Source organism: Mesitornis unicolor, unplaced genomic scaffold (genome assembly GCF_000695765.1).
Source record: "Mesitornis unicolor isolate BGI_N332 unplaced genomic scaffold, ASM69576v1 scaffold6739, whole genome shotgun sequence".
Lineage (NCBI taxonomy): Eukaryota > Metazoa > Chordata > Aves > Mesitornithiformes > Mesitornithidae > Mesitornis > Mesitornis unicolor.
In genome coordinates, this window is record NW_010205130.1 from 3,225 (window position 1) to 24,267 (window position 21,043).

At 36.8% G+C, this 21,043-nt stretch overlaps 1 protein-coding gene across 2 annotated transcripts in view; it reads left to right on the top strand.

Moving 5' to 3' along the window:
- Positions 1-939: 939 nt before the first annotated feature.
- Positions 940-21,043, top strand: part of VSNL1 (visinin-like 1) — a 47,143-nt gene continuing 27,039 nt past the window's right edge. Inside the window, exon 1 of one of the 2 annotated variants that reach the window (XM_010191272.1) lies at positions 940-1,106. In XM_010191272.1, the coding sequence (XP_010189574.1) occupies positions 945-1,106 (162 nt within the window). In that variant the 5' untranslated portion in view covers positions 940-944. The remainder of the gene's footprint in view (positions 1,107-21,043) is intronic. The other variant, XM_010191273.1, reaches the window with a different exon arrangement.

Sequence of the window (21,043 nt, forward strand, 5' to 3'; positions counted from 1 at the left end):
TTAAATACTGTCTGTCATCTGATTAAATAATAACTGAAAGACATCTCCTGTCATGAAACAAACTGTAGTAGAATTGGAAAAAGTTAAAGAGAAGGATTTCTCAAAAGTTCTCTCAAAGGACACCTTTGGTCAAACATCAAAGGACCTGCAAATATCTTAGAAGGCCAACATGAGTAGTACTGAAATTACTGTAGTCATCTATACACACAGACATATTTTGTACTTCTGTATGCTTTGTGTTTAATATTTATAAGTGTGTATACAAATCTATGTAACTAATGTAGTGGATTCCTCCAGACTTAACAGCAATGAAATAGAAAATATTGTGTATCAACTATACAGCAAATATATACATGTATCTATATGTATACATATGTCTATATATACACATATATATGCACATATATAAGAATTAAATTTATCTTTCCAGTTTGGTTTCATCATTCTTTGAGACCAAATGTATGGACTCTTGCGTTGCTCCCTCCCAGTGGATCATGTAGTGTTGTATGTCACAAACCTGCAAGTAGTAGCTGCTAATGTGAGTGTCATATTGGAAGAGATTTTCAAGACAAAGAGAAATTCTGTTGACAACCCTGAATCTGTGAAAAAATGTTGTTAAATTCAAATAAAAAGGAAAGTTATCTTTTTCAGCCTTAGTGTAATGAAAAACTAGAAATTACCTAATTTGAGGACAAATGAGCAGTCTGTCTCTAGGCCTTAAGACTCCTAAATAAAAGAAGAATGTTGTCTTTTTCACTATTTTCAGTCTCTTAATATTCAAGGATAGCTTAGGTTCCTGTTCACTAGCGCATCTGTGAAGTTATGTTTGACTAAAAGCAGCAGTGACTGCAAAATAAGTGATGTGTTTGAGCTTTGTTGCTAATTCCAGTTTAAAATGTTCACACCAACTTGGCTAATTGTATTTTATTTCTTCTTAAGGCATAATGGGGAAACAGAATAGCAAGCTGGCCCCTGAGGTGATGGAGGATCTGGTGAAGAGCACGGAGTTCAATGAACACGAGCTAAAACAGTGGTACAAAGGATTTCTAAAGGACTGTCCAAGTGGTAGACTGAACCTTGAGGAGTTTCAGCAGCTCTACGTAAAAGTAAGTTCCTATTAATTTCCTATTATTTGGCTGTAGAAAAGGTTGCAAAGTAATGTGAAGTGAACATATTATCAAGAGCTGCCAGTCATTTAGGCTGAGGAGTTCCTTTACTAGGAGAAGCAATGGTGAAGATGAGGATATAGAGGGAAAGTCCTACCCTCATCCCACCAGCGGTTTGTATAGCTGCAGCGACCAGAACCAGAAGTTTATGAAAAAAAAGCTCTGATTTACTCACAAAAAAATACATTCTCTGCACTCTAATTTATGGGCCTCTTTCACCTTCAGAGAGTGGCTGTGGTCCCATTCAATAAGCAGTGCTGTACTTGTATAAGACCACTGGAATAGAAACCACGTGATTGCCGGACCTACTGATGCACAGGACTGTCCTTCTTTTGGTTTCAGCAAAAACAGTGAAGTTTCATGGCAGTAGGTCCTGCAGATAATTAACACACTGTACACAAAGGATTTCTTTATCTAAATTTCAAGTATTGCCTTTATTTTTTCCCAACTGTCTCTTTGCCCTCGTTATATATGAAAGGAAACCCAGGCTGCTTGGTTTATTTTCTTCTTATATTTCATTATTTTACCAAGTGCAATGTAATCTTTTCCTTACATTTATTATGTATTTATTCTGTAACAAGAAGAGCATGGGGGCAGCATAAGAAGTGTATTCATGTAACAAAGACAATTATATTTTAATTCAGAATCAAGTGTCTGCCTAAAGGTCAGATACTTCAAAGTAATTTTAATTAGGAAAAATATTGAATGATGATGATGAACAGGAAGATCATAATGGTTCATAAACACAATGTCAGGCTGAATAAAAATTAAAAAGCCTTTCAAATATAAATAGTTAATATTGAGCACACTGGCAGTTTCTGCAGGCAAGTGGGACTATCTGTGTTGTCCCTTAAATGCATGCTACAGTCCTCTCCTAAATTTCTTCAGCCTTGAACCAGATCACTTTGAAAATTATTACCTAGCCCCCTTTTCTTTCTCATGAATGTTCTAACAAAAACTGCTAACTCCAGCTTACATAAATAAGCTTGTCTTCATATTTTAATATTTATATATTAAATATAATTTATATTATCAAGATGTTGCCTCACAAACGTTTTCTTAAGAACTACTGACTTTGTAATAACTGTTATTTGCAAAAGAAATAACTTTTACTGCCCGGTGTATTGTGCTTGGTATTGACTGATAATTCATAACTTCCACTTTAAGTAGTACTCGGTGCACATCCACCAAGATCAGACATCTAACAATTTCTCTTATATGTTTCTGAGGAAAGTAAATGATCTTTACAAAATATGGGTTCCAAATGAAGTACATCAAGTGTTTAACTCTTTAGAAATCATTATTTTATTTTTGTCAAATTAAAATAAAGGGATTATTTTTCTTATGATTTTGTGTGTTGTGGGGGAAGATACCTTCTGAAAATAGCTCAAAGCTGTTAGGACTTCATTCCTTCAAAGGGATGTTTGAAGTGTTCACAGATATTTTACAAGATACTTTACTCATGAAGAAATATCAGAAATACAAATTCAGTATCAAGTTTACAAAATGGTATTGCAAAAAATAACATCAAGAGCACAGCAGTATTTTGCTCTTGAAATTTGGAGACAGCTCTGTAGTCTTACTAAGCTGCAATATCTGGCTCTTAGTTTTATGGCCTCATATATTTTTAGATACGGACATCAAATAAGATTGTCTGCCTTGCTTTGGTAGTTATGGGTTTTGAGATTTGCCCTGTAATGGCACTCTCATATATTTAGCTCAGTTTATTGTCATTCTATATATACAGGGCAAAAGACTAATTTTTGCAGAGGAGAAATACGATTAGCTGTAGAAAATCCAGAGCTTTTCTTCTCCTTCTGTCACAGAAATGCTTGTAAAATAATGGCCCTGGGCTCTCCGAGGAGCTGATAGCCTGAGTGCTGTCAGTGGTGGCGACTTCTCCTGCACAGGATGTTCTGCCTGTCCCGGCTGCTGGCTGCAGGCAAAACCCCAGATGCAAAATTTGATCTTTGCAGGACGAGCCACCAGCAGGGGACCCAAATCATTATGATTACATTAACAGCATTTCAGTGCCTTGAATGCATATTCAGGGTGAAAATGTATGAAGCATGTATTGATTGATAATTCCTCTGCCTGAACTTGTAGTTGGGAGGGATGACATTTATTGGTTGGTCTGAACTGGACTTTATTGAAGAAGATTTCCATGAATCAATATATTTGGAAAAGAAATACAAGACTTTTGCCTTCAGCTCAGATTTACATTTTTTTAAGATGATATTGTTTCTTTGTTAATGAGGGCTGTGTGGTTCACTTTCATGTGTAATGATAAAAGGGTGTTTGTCATCTGAGATGCAAAGAAAGCTCTTCTTTTCCTTTACTTACACACAGTATAAAATATCCTCAGCTTAAAGAGTAAAAACATTTTAGATTATATGAGAAGCAATATTTTGAGGTGAATCCTGGTTATATCCACTTACTTCTCTACCATGCTAACTACAGACTAGGATGCACAATCTTGGGATACAAAACCAGCGGTTTTTGTTTGAATGAAACGTAACTAGATGTGTCCTGGGATCACACCTAATGTATTACCATATCTAATGCCTACCAATAAGCTAGAGTTGATCTGGAGTAAAACATCTAGAGCACGTGTGATGTGGATGTCAAGTCCTCAACACTAACTCTTCCACTCTATATATTTGCATCAATTGTCCTGTGCTGTTTACTGATGTAGATGAAGACTGTATTGACTGAAAGGGGGAATTACTCTGGCTTGGATTGGAAGCCTTTGCTATTGAAGTTTCCATTATGAATAAAAATCATGCAGTGCTTAAAATAAATAGCAGTTATACAAACGGATCCTACAGAAAAATTATTTGCAGCACTTCTAGTGGAAGAAGCGTCTATAAAAATATTTAGTCAAGAACACCTCTTTTAAATAAGCAGCTAATAGGCAGAAATATACTTTATACTGTTACACAATTAGCACTCTCTGCAATCTAACAGGCTCAGTAAAAAATATTGGTCCATTTTTGGGTGGATAGATTGTTCTTTGGATCCAGAATCAGGGGCAAACTATGGGGGCTCATGTTTCCCTCCATGGTGCTGAAGGAGGTGAATGCTCCAGCAGTTTCTGAAATAGTTTACTGAAGAACTGTTCATCTACTATAAGCCCAGAGCCTCGAAGGGACCAAAATGCTGAAACACCGAGTTAGCTGCCCTGATAGTCTGCACAGAGGATGGGAGGGGGCGAAATTTGTGGATACCAATCTGAGAAAACAAAATCAAGCCAGCATGTTGTAACAAATGTGCTAATACAAAACCACAAGGTAATGCCCAGGAGGGGAATTTATATTAAATTCTACATTTCTCCAGGGTATATGCATCTGTTTTCCTATGGGAGTTGCATCTTTCAAACCTCTCCTACAGAGAATTATCTAGGACATTAGAAGTCAAAGCAAAATCAAGTGACTGGAGTCTTTTCTCTCTTAAGATAATATGAATTCCTTATCTTTACCACAGTGGTCTAAGTACTCATCAAGCTGTCGGAAACTCTGAATCAATTATCATGTCACTGTAAAGAGTTTGAATCTGCACTGCTCACCCTCTCATTGCTCTACTTGTGATGAGATAGGCCCTCCTGGGCTGCTGGCATATCCCAATTAACCTCTTTTTCTGCAGGAAATAGTGATAAGTAGCATTCGACAGGCTGGAACCTACAATTTCCCTCTTCAATTTGAATATCCTAGCTACTGAGCTTAATCCTTGCTTGCTTGCTTGCTTCATTTTCCTTTATTCTATCTTAAAAAGTCCTGAATTCTTTTATCTTATATAAAACATCATTAGCATTGTGGGCAGAGAGCTGAAGGAATTAGTATGCAGAAGTATCATTAAAATAAAACATACCAATAAAACATTCTGGACTGTTCCGATCATTCTTTAGGGTTTCTTGCAGTCTTGCAAAGGGCCAAATACATTTTCCTTCAGATCTTTTGAATTCACTGGGTTTAGATGAATATGCCCTGGAGTGTGTAAGCGTGCATAATCAGTGCTAATGTTCACAGGAATTATGCATGTTTATTAAGTGGAAAATAGGCTTCTATGTTGTGATACTTCTTGGAACTGGGTCACTGAACATGAGAAGCATATCCTCTGGATTAATAACAGAAACAAGAACCAATGGTCCTTCATCTGGAAGGGCAGGGTTGGGAGTGATCATAATATAATTCTAGCATTAAATAAAGTCATTTGCTTTGATTTTATTTCACATCTATTATTTAGCTATGTTTTGGTGTTTTATAGATAATGTTTAAATTTAAAAAAAAAAAGTAATGCTATTGATTAATTACAATCAAATGGCTTGTCATATTTTTGGCTTCTATCTCACATTTCCTGCCTTGAAAGTAATTGATTTCTAGTCCCTCATTTTAATATGTGTAGAACAAAAGAATCTCAAAAATCTATTGAAATTTAAGTGGGTATATTTGCAGACTCTTTTTTCTCTATCCAGATTTTCAAGACAGACTACTATCTTTCTAAAGATGGCACAGAGCTCCTCAAAATGTTAGGTTAGAGCTGCATTTCAAGCTTTCAGTGGCTGTGAAGAAGTAGGATTTCAGAAGAGCACAGCTGTGTTTACAGATGTCCCTAACATAGATGCAGTTGCACTGGCAGAAACTGGTTTTCCTGAGATAACTTCTTTTAACTGGGAAAGCTGTGCTGGTTTACGAGTGTGGTCTGGCTACTTAAGTTCTCCCTGTACTTTTTAGGTATATTATACCAATGTTAGGTATATTATATCTAATATAATTAATATATTTAGGTATATGGTACCAATTTTGTATGGCTAAAGAACAACAGCATGTTTTGAAATCAGGCAGATTACCAAAAATACAGATGTATCTACTCATACAATGATTTTAGCCCATGCTGTTGCTCCCTTCCAGAAGATCACATCTGGGAAGCCAGCAGTCTTCCTGGATATGTTGGATACACCACCTAAAATTAACTGCAACACAGAAAGCATGATATGTGTCTATAAATGTAACTCTAAAAAAATCATTAAACAGGTTAGTAGTACTGCTGTGTTACTAAATTTTTAAAACCAATATGGAATAATAAAACTATTATTGTCATGTTAGAGACAATTAGAAGTAGCGTTGGATGCAAACAAGTAAAGTAACGAAGAGTTCTGATCCAGGGATATTACAAGGTGGGTCTATAAGAAACAGCACATATGTAGATTGACAAATACAGGCTAGAATGAAATAACAGTAACATTATTGGCATCGGTGTAAGTTTTGCTTTGGGGGCAGGGGTTGTAGAACAATCTATGAGGTAAAGATGCTTAATGCATTCCTTAAGCACTTAACATAATACTGCACATTTGAGACAGTTACAGTAGAATAATTAGAAACAAATGCTCCTGAAGAGTAAAAAACCTTTCACCAGGAGTGCAGTGAAAGTTCCTGTGAAAAGAAAATTGATATAGCAGAATCCAAAAGGCAGTATGCTGAAAAGCAAATGTATTTGTGGTCCAGCATTACCACGGGGGAGTGCTTTTCTGGAAGAAGTATATGTTTAGTGCTCCCAAGCTGTATTAAAATTGGGTTCTGATAACTTCAAAACAAAAGAGACCACAATTGGTTTTCATCCAGGACTTGGTTTTAAAAAAAAGTCATGGTCTTGTTGCCTGGATGTTTTCCATGCAGTACTACTTTTGCCTTTTTTCCTCCTCCTCCTTGTCCTTATAAACATGAATAGGAAGGTGCTGTGCCAAAATGCAGGTCTACTAGAAAACCACATAAGCTTATTATATGTTTCAGACAGAAGCTGAGATTGTGCTGCATGAATTTTAAAACAAATGGCAGAATGCATCTTATATATAAAACCAAAATGAAACAAACCCCAAAGGCAGCTTTAACTTTGAAGCTGACTTTGAATGATTCGGGGAATGGGAGGGTACTGGTAACATGCCCTTCTGCTTCAATTCTGTCTCTGCACTGACCCCAGGAAAAATAATGGCTGAATTTAATATCATTTTAGAGAACATCTTTTAAAGACTGTTTTTAGTAAACAAAGCTTTAAAGATCAGCAACCATACTGAAAAATAAAATACAGTCAATAAACATGGATTCTCATTTAAGCTGCAAAGTAAAACGAAGGCAATGATTTTCACAAAAGGACCAGCACACTGGTTAGTGAACTGTTCTGAAAATACAGCTGTAAATCACAACACTGGATACTAAGAGCTTTTAACAATGCAGGATGGAGTCAGTTTATATTGAGATCTTAATCTCACTGAAGCTAATGGACGTTTTTCATTCCTCATCCTTATTTAAGCACTTAGAACTGCTCTTGAAATAGTTTATCTTCCTGAGACTCAAGTCCTGTGAAGTCTGGTGCACGCTCTGTTAACATCCAGTCCTACAAGCTGGATCTACAGTCTGCGGAGCTCCTCTAAGAACGTACACATTGCAAGCTGTCATTTATAGGCAGCGTTTTTTTTTAAAACTAAGACTGTATGGATGAGTGGTGAGAGTAAGGGTCCTGAAGTTAGTAGAAAAACAGTTTCAGAGGCAAAGAAGGACCAGTCCTTTTCTTTTTGCAGCATTATGGCTAGCAGCTAATTGTAAAGGCTAACGTGTATTTTTCTTTGCTTCTGTTGCAGAGCACATAATGGCCCATATCCTCCAGACGATCTCTGGAGACTCTAAATCTAGCAAATGAGGAAGTTAGACAATTCTAAGAAACGAAATCTAAATAGCTAAATCTTAATTGCTCCAAATAGCAGCTTTTGGAGTGTCCAGGCTTGTGGGATGAATCTTCCTGATGCTTGAACAATTTAGTAATGTATGCTGACACCGTCTCCATGAGAGTCAGAAGTTATGGTCACATGAATCCATAATGCAGCATGGCTGTCCAAAGGCATCTCCAGGGCTTACGGAGTCAGCAGATGTGTGGGGATGTGAAGGTTTAGTGAAAACCTCTGATTATTCTTAAGTACTGAATAGTTCTGTAATTCTGTGGTTCTTGCAGCCACACTAAACTAACATCAAGTCCAAGGCATTGAAGAGAGTATGTCCAGCCAGGGCAAAATGATCCAGCCTGGAGTGCTTAAAAATCTCACCATGTACATAAATGCCCTATTTTCCAACATAGCCCAGTAAAAGAATCTGGGCTGGGTAAATTTTTCAACAGAAACATGCAAATTACTTTTACTTCATCTTTTATTTTGAAGGAAGCTCACCAGTTCCAAAAACTGCCATGCATTTATATAAGGGACCTTCTTCCTTTGCAGCTCACCTTTGCTCTGTGTTGGATTCCTCAGAGAAATCAAAATTATGAACTGGGGATAATGGAATTATTTCTGCAGCAAAACACTATATTTGTTAATCTGATTATGATTTCCCTGAAGGTTAATACAGAAGCAGTGGTGCAGCTTGGATGGAGATAGCCATTGTTAACATAAAGTATTGGAAAAAAAAAAGAAAAAGCCAACGAATTGTCAACACCAAGTCCCATAGCTGTTACAGTGTTCAGGTCTACTATTTGTTGTAACATTACTTATTTTACCACTGTTAAATAGTCCTTAGAGCAGCCTTCAAGATTCATCAGTGCTTCACAGCCTTTATCCAACTTGTTGCAAAAGTCAAATGTTTGGGACTTCTTTCCTCCTGAAAATTCTTACTTCCTATCTCCCTTCATACCACCTCAGGGTTTTCCTTCTCATCACAAGGGTGTTCATGAAACCAGTGAAAACTCCTGAGGATGTGCAGTGGAGAGAGGGAGTGGTGATAGTGACTGTACTTTTTTCAGAGATATTCCCTTCTCTTGCAATCTAAATAAAATAACCATGACTGGAGCATATTATGATATGGTATGGTATGATATGGTAGATATATGATATGATATATGATATGATATGATATATGATATGTTATGATAAGATATGGTATCTCTATATTATGTATGGATAGGTGAGATACAAAAAGGTTAAACCACTTGCTTGATGTCTTTGGCAATGTCAGGGTTGAAATTATTTCACAGGTCAAAATATAAATGTCCCTTATTTTATTTCTTTGGAGTGAGATTTTTTTTCCCCTGCAGAATGACATGGGATGAGTTTCTTTGACTTGTTGGGTTTGTACATGCACATTGGTATGGCACTTCTGGCCAGACGTTAATCAAATGTCTGCTCTAGACCTACAGTGTGATCTGCAGTCTACAGTTAAGCTGTGACCACCTCTTAGTGGAAACCTGTATTTTAGGTCTTCAGTAACTTTGATTTGGAAAACTGGATCATCCTAAAACTTGTTCTGAAGGTTAGTAAGCATATGGGTTTTTTACTTGCGATAAAGTGAACTGAAGTCTTTCAGGGACTTTAGCTTGTCACATCTCTTGAACTGTAAACGTTTCTGTTTGTTTAAAATAGAAAACAAGCTCTTTGATTTTATAGGGTTTGTGAAGGAGCCTTTGAAACCAGGGCAGTTCATTTCAGCACTGGAGTAAACTAATATGGTGCAAAGTATTTTGTTTTAAAATGTAAGAGTGTTTCCCTCTAACATCAAAGTCTGCTTCCAATATACACAAGGCCTGGGGCTGAAAACACCGTTCTTGTTTCGTAAGGTATAAATGGGAGCGTGGTGCTCTGAACCAAGTCCCTTCACCCTGACTGACTCCATGCCTCAGCTTCACCTCCCCTTCTCCTCCCTGCAAAATTCATCAGTCCTTCAGAAAATTAAATTACCTTAGTGATGCCTAATTCCAGAGCTTCCCAGGTGGACAGTTGTGAGTCACTGCAGCTGGGTATGAATACTCCAAAAATTAAAGGGGCCTGATTAGTCTGGACCATGGCTGTTGCAGCCATGCATTGTGTCTCAGCCTGCTCCACTGCTTGTGGTACTTTGAGATGGCAAATCACTATTACCACTGCAACACATGCTGCTGCGGGTAGCTATAGCTACATAATGAAACATCAGGTGCTTTTACAGGGTTCTGAGGTATGGTAAGACATTTGGGAGCTCACTTAGTTACCAAGTTAAACACAGTTTTTATTATCATGTAGACATTAGTTGAGATTCCAGTCAGGTTTCTACTAATCATGATCTGAATGCTTCCAGTACCTTGGGACATCAACTTTATTTTTCTTCAATGAGAGTAAATTTCCATCTTTTCATGTTTAATTAAGGCTCATAGGAATAGGCTATTTGCACCGACAAACCTATTGATTGCTGAATTGAGATGACTTACTGCATGAGAATTAGCTAACTATCTTGATTTTATATTCAATCAGAAACAAAACAAAATGAGAAAAGTATGTGGTTTGGGAGATATAGTAATCAACACGAGGAGATTCAGACTGGAGGAGATTTTGCTATTTTGCTGAAATACATATGAAACATTCTTGGAAGAAGTTGGTGTGAAGTCCACCTATATGAGAAGTTGTGAAGTCTGGCTGTCTGGTTGGGTGGATAGCCCAGATCTGAATACGTAGTTTTAAATAAAAGCTCCCTGTAGTCCAGAGAAACAGTAGTATAAGCAGAAGTGTAAATCAACGCTACCGTTCACCTCAAAGTGAATATCAAAGTCAATTGGGGCTTATTTCCATGTTAACAAAGCTATTTTAAAAAAAGGAATTAAAAATTCTTAGGTCATTAATTGAAATAAGTTTTTATATGGAACTTGTCAGCAGCTTTCGACAAGTATATTCAATTTAGAATTCACTGGAAGGTGATGTGGATGTGGTCCCAGTGAAATGCAGATGTCCTCAGGTCCCCTCAGAGTTTCCCTACCCACACACACATGCCCTAGCCCCAGCGGGAGAGGAGGCAGCAGTTCCACTAAGTCACTAAGACACAAATTAAACTTCTCCTGATTTCTTCATTAGTACAAGTCACTTAGGTGGTCATCCATGCTCTGATTTCCCAGTTGCTTAGTGCTGACCAAACCCCAAAGTTTTCTCAGAGGAATACACATATCTAAAGCCAAAGAAAGGTACAGCTGAGCATCAGCTTCGCAGTAGTGGTACTGCACACACACTTTTATTTTTATCTCTTCTGTTGCTCATTTATTACTTTAGGAAGTTATAGTTCTCAATATGTGACTTTATAAAATAGCATAGCCATACACAGAATTTGTTTTGGTTTTTTTCTTTGTTGGTTTGTTGTTGGTTTTTTATTTTCCTTTTTTTTTTTTTTAAGAAAAGTAATGGTTCAGATAATACTTGTCCTGAGAAAGGTAAATTTTCTGATGTCCGGTATATGGTGGTTCTTAAAAAATCAGCAAGAAAACTGTGGTTAAAGTCTAGAACAGCTCTTTAAAACTTAATCTAATGTTTTGGGTTTATTTTAGCTTGAACAAATGCTGATACATGAAATAGGATTGCGAAAATAGTTTATATTAGTAATACACTTATTTAATTGTAAGGTGCTATATTAATCTTGGCTTGAAGCAGCAATTATTTATCTATCAATTAGTTCTCGCTAGAGTTAAATATGGTCTATAACAAGAGAAGCCCAACAAATTAGTGGCCTTGTGTTAGAATTGCAAACTCTATGCCACAAATTAGCCCCTATGGTGTATTAATCTATCTGCTCATTTATTTTTAAGATTCTTTCCCCCTGGAGTTTTTCTGTATAGCAGGAAAATGGTGTTTAATGGGCCTGATGTTATTTTTACAGGGACATAAATTCTGGGGTTATTCTACTGTACAGCCAAGAGTAGGGAGAAAGACAGTTTCTCCTTCCTGTATCTGCTACCCTGGGCTATCTTTGAAACTTGAAAAATCATGAGAGAGAGCACATGCTACAAAACAACATGCAAGAAAAGCCTATTTTCACTCTCAGAAAATTAAGTTGCTCATTTAGAAGTTCACCAGCAGGTCCAGGGCAATATTCCAAGTTAAAAAAATAATGCTAACAAAAGGTAAATGTTGAAAATAAGAAGTTGTTTTTGTATTCAGCAGTTTCTTTTAAAGTGATGTACCTCTTTGTTACGTGTGTGTAAGAATAGTGACATTTTCTAAAGGCAGAATTTAACACGTTCAGTATAAAAATTATATTAACACACAGCCAAATTTATTAAAGACTTTTGAAAATTATTAATTTGGCAGACAAACTTGTAATAGGCATCCTATAGAAGTGGATTATCGGTGAGAAATCAGCTCTTGAGCTCTATCCAGCAAGCAATTGTCAGTGTGAGATAAAAGAAGTGCATTCTGGCTATCCGAGGGTGGAATTTTTCCTGCAGAGGCACAATGAATAGTTTTTGCTAGCAATAAAGACACTGCCAAATCAACCTATCTGAATAAGTATGTTGTGCTTTACAGATGGGAAAAATGCTCCAGAACAGTTAATCCCTATGAAAACATTATCTCCGCATTATCGCCAGTAGTACTTGCCTCCAGGCAGTTTTCAGCTATTTGTTTCCATTTTCTATACATGTACCCCGTGTTCTCTATTTCCATGTGATTGTTCATCTTAATAGTTTATTTTGCTCTCATCTATTCTAGGCTCATGCACATGCATTTTACATATTGCCAGAAAACTTTCAAGTTTCCAGATTCACAGAAATGTTGTGCTACGTACAGTGGTATGACAGCAAGTACGTAGTCCCAAGAGGACTGCTCATTTCTGTGGGATGGCCCTTGTCACCATGAAGCGCACCAGTGCGCAAGAACACTTTCTGCCTTTTCTCCTTCCCTTTTATGTAGAGTAAAAGCCTGGAACGGTATAAAAATTCCACAGAGGTCCTGTATATGTGTGGTGTGACTGAGTTCACGTAGCTTGCTGGTTGAAGAAGTCTCTCCCAGGTTTTATTGCTAGCACGTTGGTGTAATAGCTGAGTCAAGGGACAGCTGAAGTCGTGTTACTGTGCAGACAAGAATGTGCGTCTTGGAGCCAAGAGAACAACAAGGGGAAAAAAAAGACTCTTTACAAGAAAAGCAATCCCTAGTTACTGTGTAGATCATTTTACTGTATAACAAAAAGGCAGTCCAGCATCAGAAAGCCAACCCAAGCCTTTATGCAAAGGAGGACTCCGTAGCTGAAAACATTTTCTAAAATATGAGTCTACGAGCTCTGGCAAGATTGTGCATAGCTAAGTAAAATGAGTGAGCATAGCTGAGTCTTTGTTATTCATTGTTAATAGAGCTGAGAAACACTTCAAGAAATGGGACTATCCAGAATCTTTTCCTTGAACTAAAATGAAATGTCTTCAGAAAGATTTTTGAAATGCCTTCCTTTTAATCTTCGAACGTATACTTTTCTAATTTACTATGTCAGAGGTTTAGACTTTTTTTCTTTTTTTTTTTTTTTTTGGCAGTATTGCCAGTTATATGAATGGTAGTAGTGTCAAAACAATACAAGTTTGAGAAATGAAAGGAAATTAAAAAGAGAAAAAATTGAGGCTGGATAAATATGAACTTGCGGTAGACCTTAGAAGATTTAAAATTACATGTTTTTTTATAAGCCTAAGGGTTTTAAACCTTAAGACAGAAGATATAAAGAATGTTGTCAAGCAGACATTATCTAGACAATCCATTTTGTGTTTAAGGTTCTGAGAACTGTACTGCAGTCTTTAAACAAGGTTATAAATTAACAGATTGAATAGCCAATGGTCCTGTTCAAATCCATGGGGGATTTGACACCTTCTGTGGGACCAAATCTTGGCCTGCATTTTACCAGTTTCTTGTTTCTATATTCTGCAAAAGAATGACAGATGGTCTTAAAAGTAATTTTTTGTGATGAGAATATGTTCATCTCTTTTTGTCTTTTGTATGGAAATGTCTTCTCTCTTGGTAACTTCCACAAGCAAATAATACGCATCCTGCAATGACAAATATAGTATCTGGAAGCACACAAGAGAAGATGCTGGCCTGGGCGCTCCTGGGAACTCCCATTCAAGCCTTTGTGGGTTTTTTTCAGTTCATTGGCCAAACAAATCAGATTACCACATCTGTTTAGCCAGATGGTCTTTCTAGTGTCATGAGGCAAGTACAGTGAAAATACTGTCTACAACTAGCATGAGGACTGTATTGGCAGCTTGCTGCAGAAAGGGAGTTACATTATGGAAAACCCCTGTTGATGGCATTTCATGGTGACTTCCTTTCCTAATACGCAGAAGAACTGAGCACCATGTCCAGCCATGGCTGGGGTATGCAGGTAGTACGTAGCAACCCAGGAGACTAAGTAGTGCTCTAGTTGGTTTCTGGATTGCAAGTTAGGAAGATTAATCTTCCTATTAATCTTCTATTAATCTTGGCCTGGCCTGCTTGATATTATAAGATCTTTTTACTTAATTTCTTTCTCCAGCAGCTGTCAACAAAACAGCACTGTGTGTATTTTGGGTTCATTAGACTACTTATCTTTCTTCTCTTATGCTGAAGTCACTGTACATATACATTAGTACTGTTGAGTCTATACTACCCGATTTTTAAAAAAATAAGAAGAAATAATCACAACTTCTGTGCTTCCAGCTAAAAGAAACTACCTGAGAACCTTTTTAAATTATCATTCAGTTGATTACAGCCTTATAAGAAAGCTTGTCCCAGAGGCTAATCCAGCTGTGGTTGACTCCTAAGAATTTGTACTGGCTACAGTGGAGCCAATTAAAAGTTCAAATGTTGTATGACAATTTTATATAGTTACTAAAATGGATTTTGTCCCTATAAACCTTGAAAATTCCAGTAATTTAGGACAAATGTATGGCACTATGTTATTACTGGAGAGCAAAGGCATCTCCAATGGTCAAATCATATTACAAGATAGATGTATGAGAGAGATAGCAGAAACCATTATTTGAAGGAACCTATCTACCTGTATCTAAAGGTGCCAGTGAGCTGTTAGATGGCTAGTACTGGGAAAAGGAATGCAGACACTGGTGAGAGGTATTTGAGTGAAAAAAAAATTACATAATAAATTAAAAATTAATCCCAATTACAAGATATAGTAGAGACTTTATAATGTTGTATGGGACATATAAACATGTTTTGTATCAAGACCTCATAATGACTTAGCAAATAGCAAAAATCACTGAGATGATAAAATCACTTCACACATTTTATTTTTTTTATTGTTAAAATCAAGGACACACTGTGGTCATTGGCAAGGTTTTCTTCCCGTTGGGTGGAAGCAAGATCAGGTCTGTGGACTTAGATGGACAAAGGGAAAACAGAAGCTGAGATACATGAAGAATAAGTGTGCTTTTGGCCGTTTTTAAACTCTTTCTTTGCTTACCTTAGAGCACATTCATACTGGAAAAAAAAGGTTGTTTCTGACCTTTTATTAGTTTTATAATTATAATAATTACTTTAAAAGTCACAAGCCAGGAAATTCTAAATGAGACAGTATAATTATAATATATAACCGTAATAATGCTTCCTTCCATTCCTCACTTGGGTATTGTGAGGCTTAATTAGTTAATGTTTGTGTAGCAGTAAAATGCAAAACACCATAAAAGCATTTTTCCTGGTTTGGTTCTTCAGTATAAATGATTATCTTTCACAAGGTTCTTAAAGAGGGACAATTTAAAAAAATCTATATAAACCAAACTATATTTTATATCTGTCTTGCAGGTAGTTGGAGTGGCAAATCAGTGTTTAATTGCATCTCATGAACACACTGACACTGTAGCAATGGATTTGACCTAGAAATATTTGTTGATTATCATATTTCTGGGCCTTGCAACGAAATTGAAGTGTTCTCCTGGGAAACAGAGACACAGCTGATGGAAATGAATAGTGAATGAGTGACACAAGCTGAAAAACCATCATATTTAGAAGGGAGAAAAAAAATCACAAATAAATGGTGTTCAGTTGGAATAAATAAAACCTTTCGTCAGATGTTCAGAATAGGAAAATCCATTATTTCTTCCTTTCTGCTAAACAGAGTTCAGTGGGAAAAAACCCCACAAACTTGTGCAATGTGTAAATGTGCAACGTATAAACAATAAATGGCATTAGAGCTCAGGGAATGTGGCACTGTAGACTAAAATATTATGTTTTAAATTATCCCTAGGGTAAAGGAGTCCCAAACAAGATCTGGGTATCAAAAGAACTCTGTGACAGATTGTAAGAATAAGGCTGGGTTAGACATGGAAATGGACTTAAGTTAATTTTCAGGAGATTATTAGCACCTTTGGGGATAGGACTCAGAGCTTGTGAGTTACAATCCAGGACATTCTTCACCAGATCATTGCTTATTTAGTCACCCTCATAGCTGCCATTGAGCTTTAGCACAGATGTAAGGGTTTGGATTGATTTTGCCTTCTGAAGGCTAGTTTGTCATTTAGGCTCCACTAGAGTCAATGGAGAGAGAGAGGCATTTCTAGAAGATTATTTATTTTGTCTGCCTTATACAAAACCACCTTCATTTCTTTAATAACTAAAATAAGTTTTAATAAAAAAAGGGAGCTAATGAAAAAAAAAAGAAATCCCATTTCTATAAAGACAGCAGAAGTTTTGCAATTGACTTTCATGAATCCATTATTTCACTCATTAAATTAAATGGAGTGTGGTCTGTTATACTGGTAATCATATGATGGTTAAAATACTAGAATGATCAATATATAAAACAATCATAATTAAATATTGACTCTTGGTTTTTTAACCTCAGTTTCTCTATTATTTAGGTTATCTCAGGATGGTTGGCTTGGTATTCAAGGCTATATTTTGTTTGGAAAGAATTTTTCTAATCTAATATTGCCACTTACTCTGCTTCCAGCCGATTTATAAACATCCGCTTTTAGCAGGCAAGAGCTTTCCACTTTTGCAACCACGAGAATTTCCATTATTGCATTTACATGTGTCTCAGCTGCTGCTAAGCAACAGGGCTGAGTTACCTGCCAAAGCATGGATTTAAATCCCAGGTCTGTAAAAAAGGATGGATAGAAACATAAATGTGTAATATACTTAAAATAACAAGTGAAGAATGTGTTTTTGGAAATATGGAGATATGTGAAAGTATAAAAGGAACACAATTCCATTCTAGAAACATGTAAATAAAGGTAATAAAATAAGTTGGAAAAAATAGACAGTCAAAAAATTTGTTATATTTAGATGATTTGTCGTGAAAATAAACCGTTGTCAGTTTGGTTTTGCTTTGTCAGATCTTACCACAAAGTGTTAGGTCTATATGCAACGATAGATAAAGGGGAGCAAAGAGTTGGGAGAACATGAATCAGAAAACTTAATTGAATGCATATAGTATTCCTAAGTAGACCAAGTTTCATTCATAGTATTTTGTATAGTGGTTTTACTTTTTCTTTTAGAGCAGATGTATTTATATTTGGATAAGAAATGAGTCAGTCTCAAGTGATTTTCAAAGACTTGACTGACTTTCTTTTCTATTGGTGTTTTTTCCTTTTGTTCTCATGCCTTTGACTTGATAAGGTGAGACTGTTTCTAAGAAATGGTTTGGATGTTAGAAATACCATTGTAGTTAATAGCATTACCATTTAAATCTAAGGATGCATGATGAGTGGTGCTGTACCAACACAAGGCATAAAAATGGTCTTTACTCTGCAGACTTTGTAGTCTGCACGTAATGCTGCTTGCTCTGAAACTGTAGAGTTACAGGCAGTATCATTGCTTGAAGAACCGGTCTACATTTGTGCTTTGGTACAGCGAAGAAAGAGGTACCACGAAGGCTGCAGGTTGAAGTGACAGGACAGGTAAATAAATTTTGCAGTAGTGTTGACATGGTGTTAACAGTGAGAAGATAATTTTTTATAGGACAGAGAACGTTGTCAAGGAGCAAATTCAAACTGTTTGGACAGAGAAAATGTCAGATTTTCATCACGTACAACAGAAGCAGAAGTTCTTACTTCTCCTCTGAAGTTTGTTCATATTTTTTCCTTCTTTTGAAAGCATTTTATATTTCAAGGCATTCTCTCCTTTAGAATAACACTACAAGCCAAGTAAAGCATTTAACTGTCTTTATTAAAACATCTAGGAGATGTTTCCTACAAAATGGTTACTCCTTCCTGCACTTCAAGACACAGTCTGATGAGAATATAATATCATAAAATGTCATTTTTGACAGGTAGTTTATGCAACAAATTCCTAATACTTTCTTTAGTTCCCTTGGTTTCCTTGGAAATTACATATATACTTGCAATCCCTTAACACTAGATCTGTTAGAAACAAAGCGTTTTCACATGTATTACTTGTACTTTGGTACACATTGTTTTACTAACAAAACTGTTGAAATAAGGCAACAAAACTGTTGTGACATTTGAGGCAAAATATTTAGGCTATGAAAAACAATGGAACAAAATACTACGCAGAAAAATGATACTAACACATTTGTGGCTCTGTAAAACAAGAATAGAACACCTTAATTTGTAAAAATTTTAAAAAATAGGAAAACTGAACTGTATTTTTTAGGAAAAAAAAAGACAAATAACATGGAAAAAGTGACATACCAGAAATCAGATTAAATCAGTGGATCAGTATAACTGAACAGAGATTTTTTTTCCTTCAGTGCTCAGGTAACTATGTCCAATTTAGCTACATGTCCCCTGTCAGCATTGCTAGTGTGAAGTCTACAATTTATCCATTGGCACTTATATGTTTACCGTCTGCTGGGGAAGAGTCCGCACCTTCCTTACCATTAAAGATGTCTGAAGGAGTAGGTGGGCACCTGTATAAAGTTAATCTTGATACTGTTTACTTGACTTTCCAAAGAATTTGACAGAGCCCTTCACCAAAATCAGAAATGAGTGTCTCCTGGATTTCACCAAGTTACAGAAAAGAGATAGGCTCCTCCCCAGGATCATCCAACACAAGGATCTCATTTAAGCTTTCTGATTTGACCCCACGTGAAACCTTGCACTCTCTGTTGACTACAGAGGACCTTTGGGAAACAAGTACCCCTTTGCAACTGCTCCCTTTAATATCCATGCTGCATCTTTAACTGGACTTTCTGGATTCCAGTGTCTCACAATGCTTTATTATTTTTTACTGAATATAAGATATTAGTGTTGTTTTAAAGGGCAATGTATTCTCAGTCTCAACTGCCTTTTCTTCTGGGGGTACAGTTTTGTGGGTACAGTTTAAGCTGTAAGGAGAAGCAATCGTTATCTCATTTGAAAATCTCACTGCTCTTCTCAAAGCAGTAATTGATATCTCATGGAGTATGGGTACCTTTTTCTTTTCTCATGTGTACTATGATTCATAAAGGGGATTTTATTACTCCTTGAATAGCAGTGCCTAAGGCGCCAACCTGAAGTGCTTGGAATACAGACATTGTGTCATTGGCACCAGTGGAGGAAAGCCATGGGAAGAAAAATAAACCTCTAAATAATTTGATTACTTCTCATGCCAGCACTTCCATTAAAGCTCTCACCTAGGCTCATGTGCTTTAACTTAACTGAAAGAGTTTGAGCTAATGTACCCAGGGAGAAGTCGAAATGCAAGATAAGACTAAATATAATCATGGGTCACAAATAAAAGACTTGTAAGTAAAACAAAAACAAAACAGCTGTAAAAATATGTGTAGATGTGGTGCTTAGGGACATGGTTTAGCAATGGACTTGGCAGTGTTAGGTTTACGGTTGGACTCAATGATCTTAAGGGTCTTTTCCAGACTAAATGAGTCTGTGATTCTATAAAAACATCTCTGGATGACATCAGTTAAGGCAACCACTTAACATTCTTTTCAGTAGCCCTGTTGAAGTGGAGAATGGAGGAACTGTATCCCTAGGATAACTCGCCGAGAGAATGAACCCCTTAATCCCACTGATTTTGGATGACAGTAGAGCCTCTATTGTGTCTGCTCTGACAGTGGGAAGTTGTGTTTGCCAGTGGTTGTGCTGGCAGCTCTGCTCGCAGTGACCCCAGCTGGGACTTCCCCGGGGACGGGGATTGTGTTATCACTCCTGAACCAGCAGCTTGTGAAGCTGGGATTGTAGGGCAGATCCAGAAAAAGCAGGTAGTCCTCATTCCTGCCCACTTCAAGCCATCACCCCAAAGTGTCCTTGCAAATCGCTGTTCTGTGTGGAAGGAGTAAGAAACAGTGCTGTGAATCTGGCACTGCTGTTTCACTTACAGATAAAATAGGAACAGACTGCTGCTAAAACTGACTACTGGTAAAACAGTAACAGTCTACTAATAGGGGGAGGTCACGGTCAGATGGACAGTTCTGGTAATGGACTGGTAGAAGGGAAAAAGAGTCCATAAGCTGTGATAGTTTCAATCAGCTGTCAAAGCAATCTTTAATTCCACTGGAGATCCACCCATCACTAAATTAAGAAGAAATAAATAGTTGGTCTTGTGAAGCAATATTTGAACTCATTAAGGACGTATCTTCCTCTCATTGGCCTAATCTTTAAGAGACATCTTCCTTTTGTATATAAAAGCACTTTTCCGCCAAGAAGTCTTACTGATGTCAGTGAGCTGTCCCTCCACAATATTGTGCAACCAAGAACACATGGCTGTTATTTTGCCTTCTGTTGCTAGCAGAGAGCTCAACATGTGATGTGTGTAATCAATAAACTGTTCTGCACAGCGAGCCCTATTTTTTACAAGTTAAGGTCCTATTTATTACAGTGGGTTTGCTTGGATTTGATCTCTTTTTCTCTGTGCTAACTTGTCAGAAAACCATACATTATCTGCCTTGGACAAGAAAGAGGGACCTGAGATGCATGATTCAGCACTATGTCTTAAACTTCCCTGTGTTATACTCTGGCTTCAGAGATGAAATCCAGGTGCTAACAATGTGCATAGAGGAGATCAAGCATTTTCCAAGCAAGAGCTGCCAATTGCTTGTGAGTGGTCTGATTTGGAAAAAGTAGCATGAATGGTCTGTATGGAAGGAAAGTACTATTGGAGAGAGTTTGTGCAAATGATATGTGCACAAGTCATCCTGGGTGTACCAGGATAATACAAATCTTAAAGGAACAAAAATATGTACAGT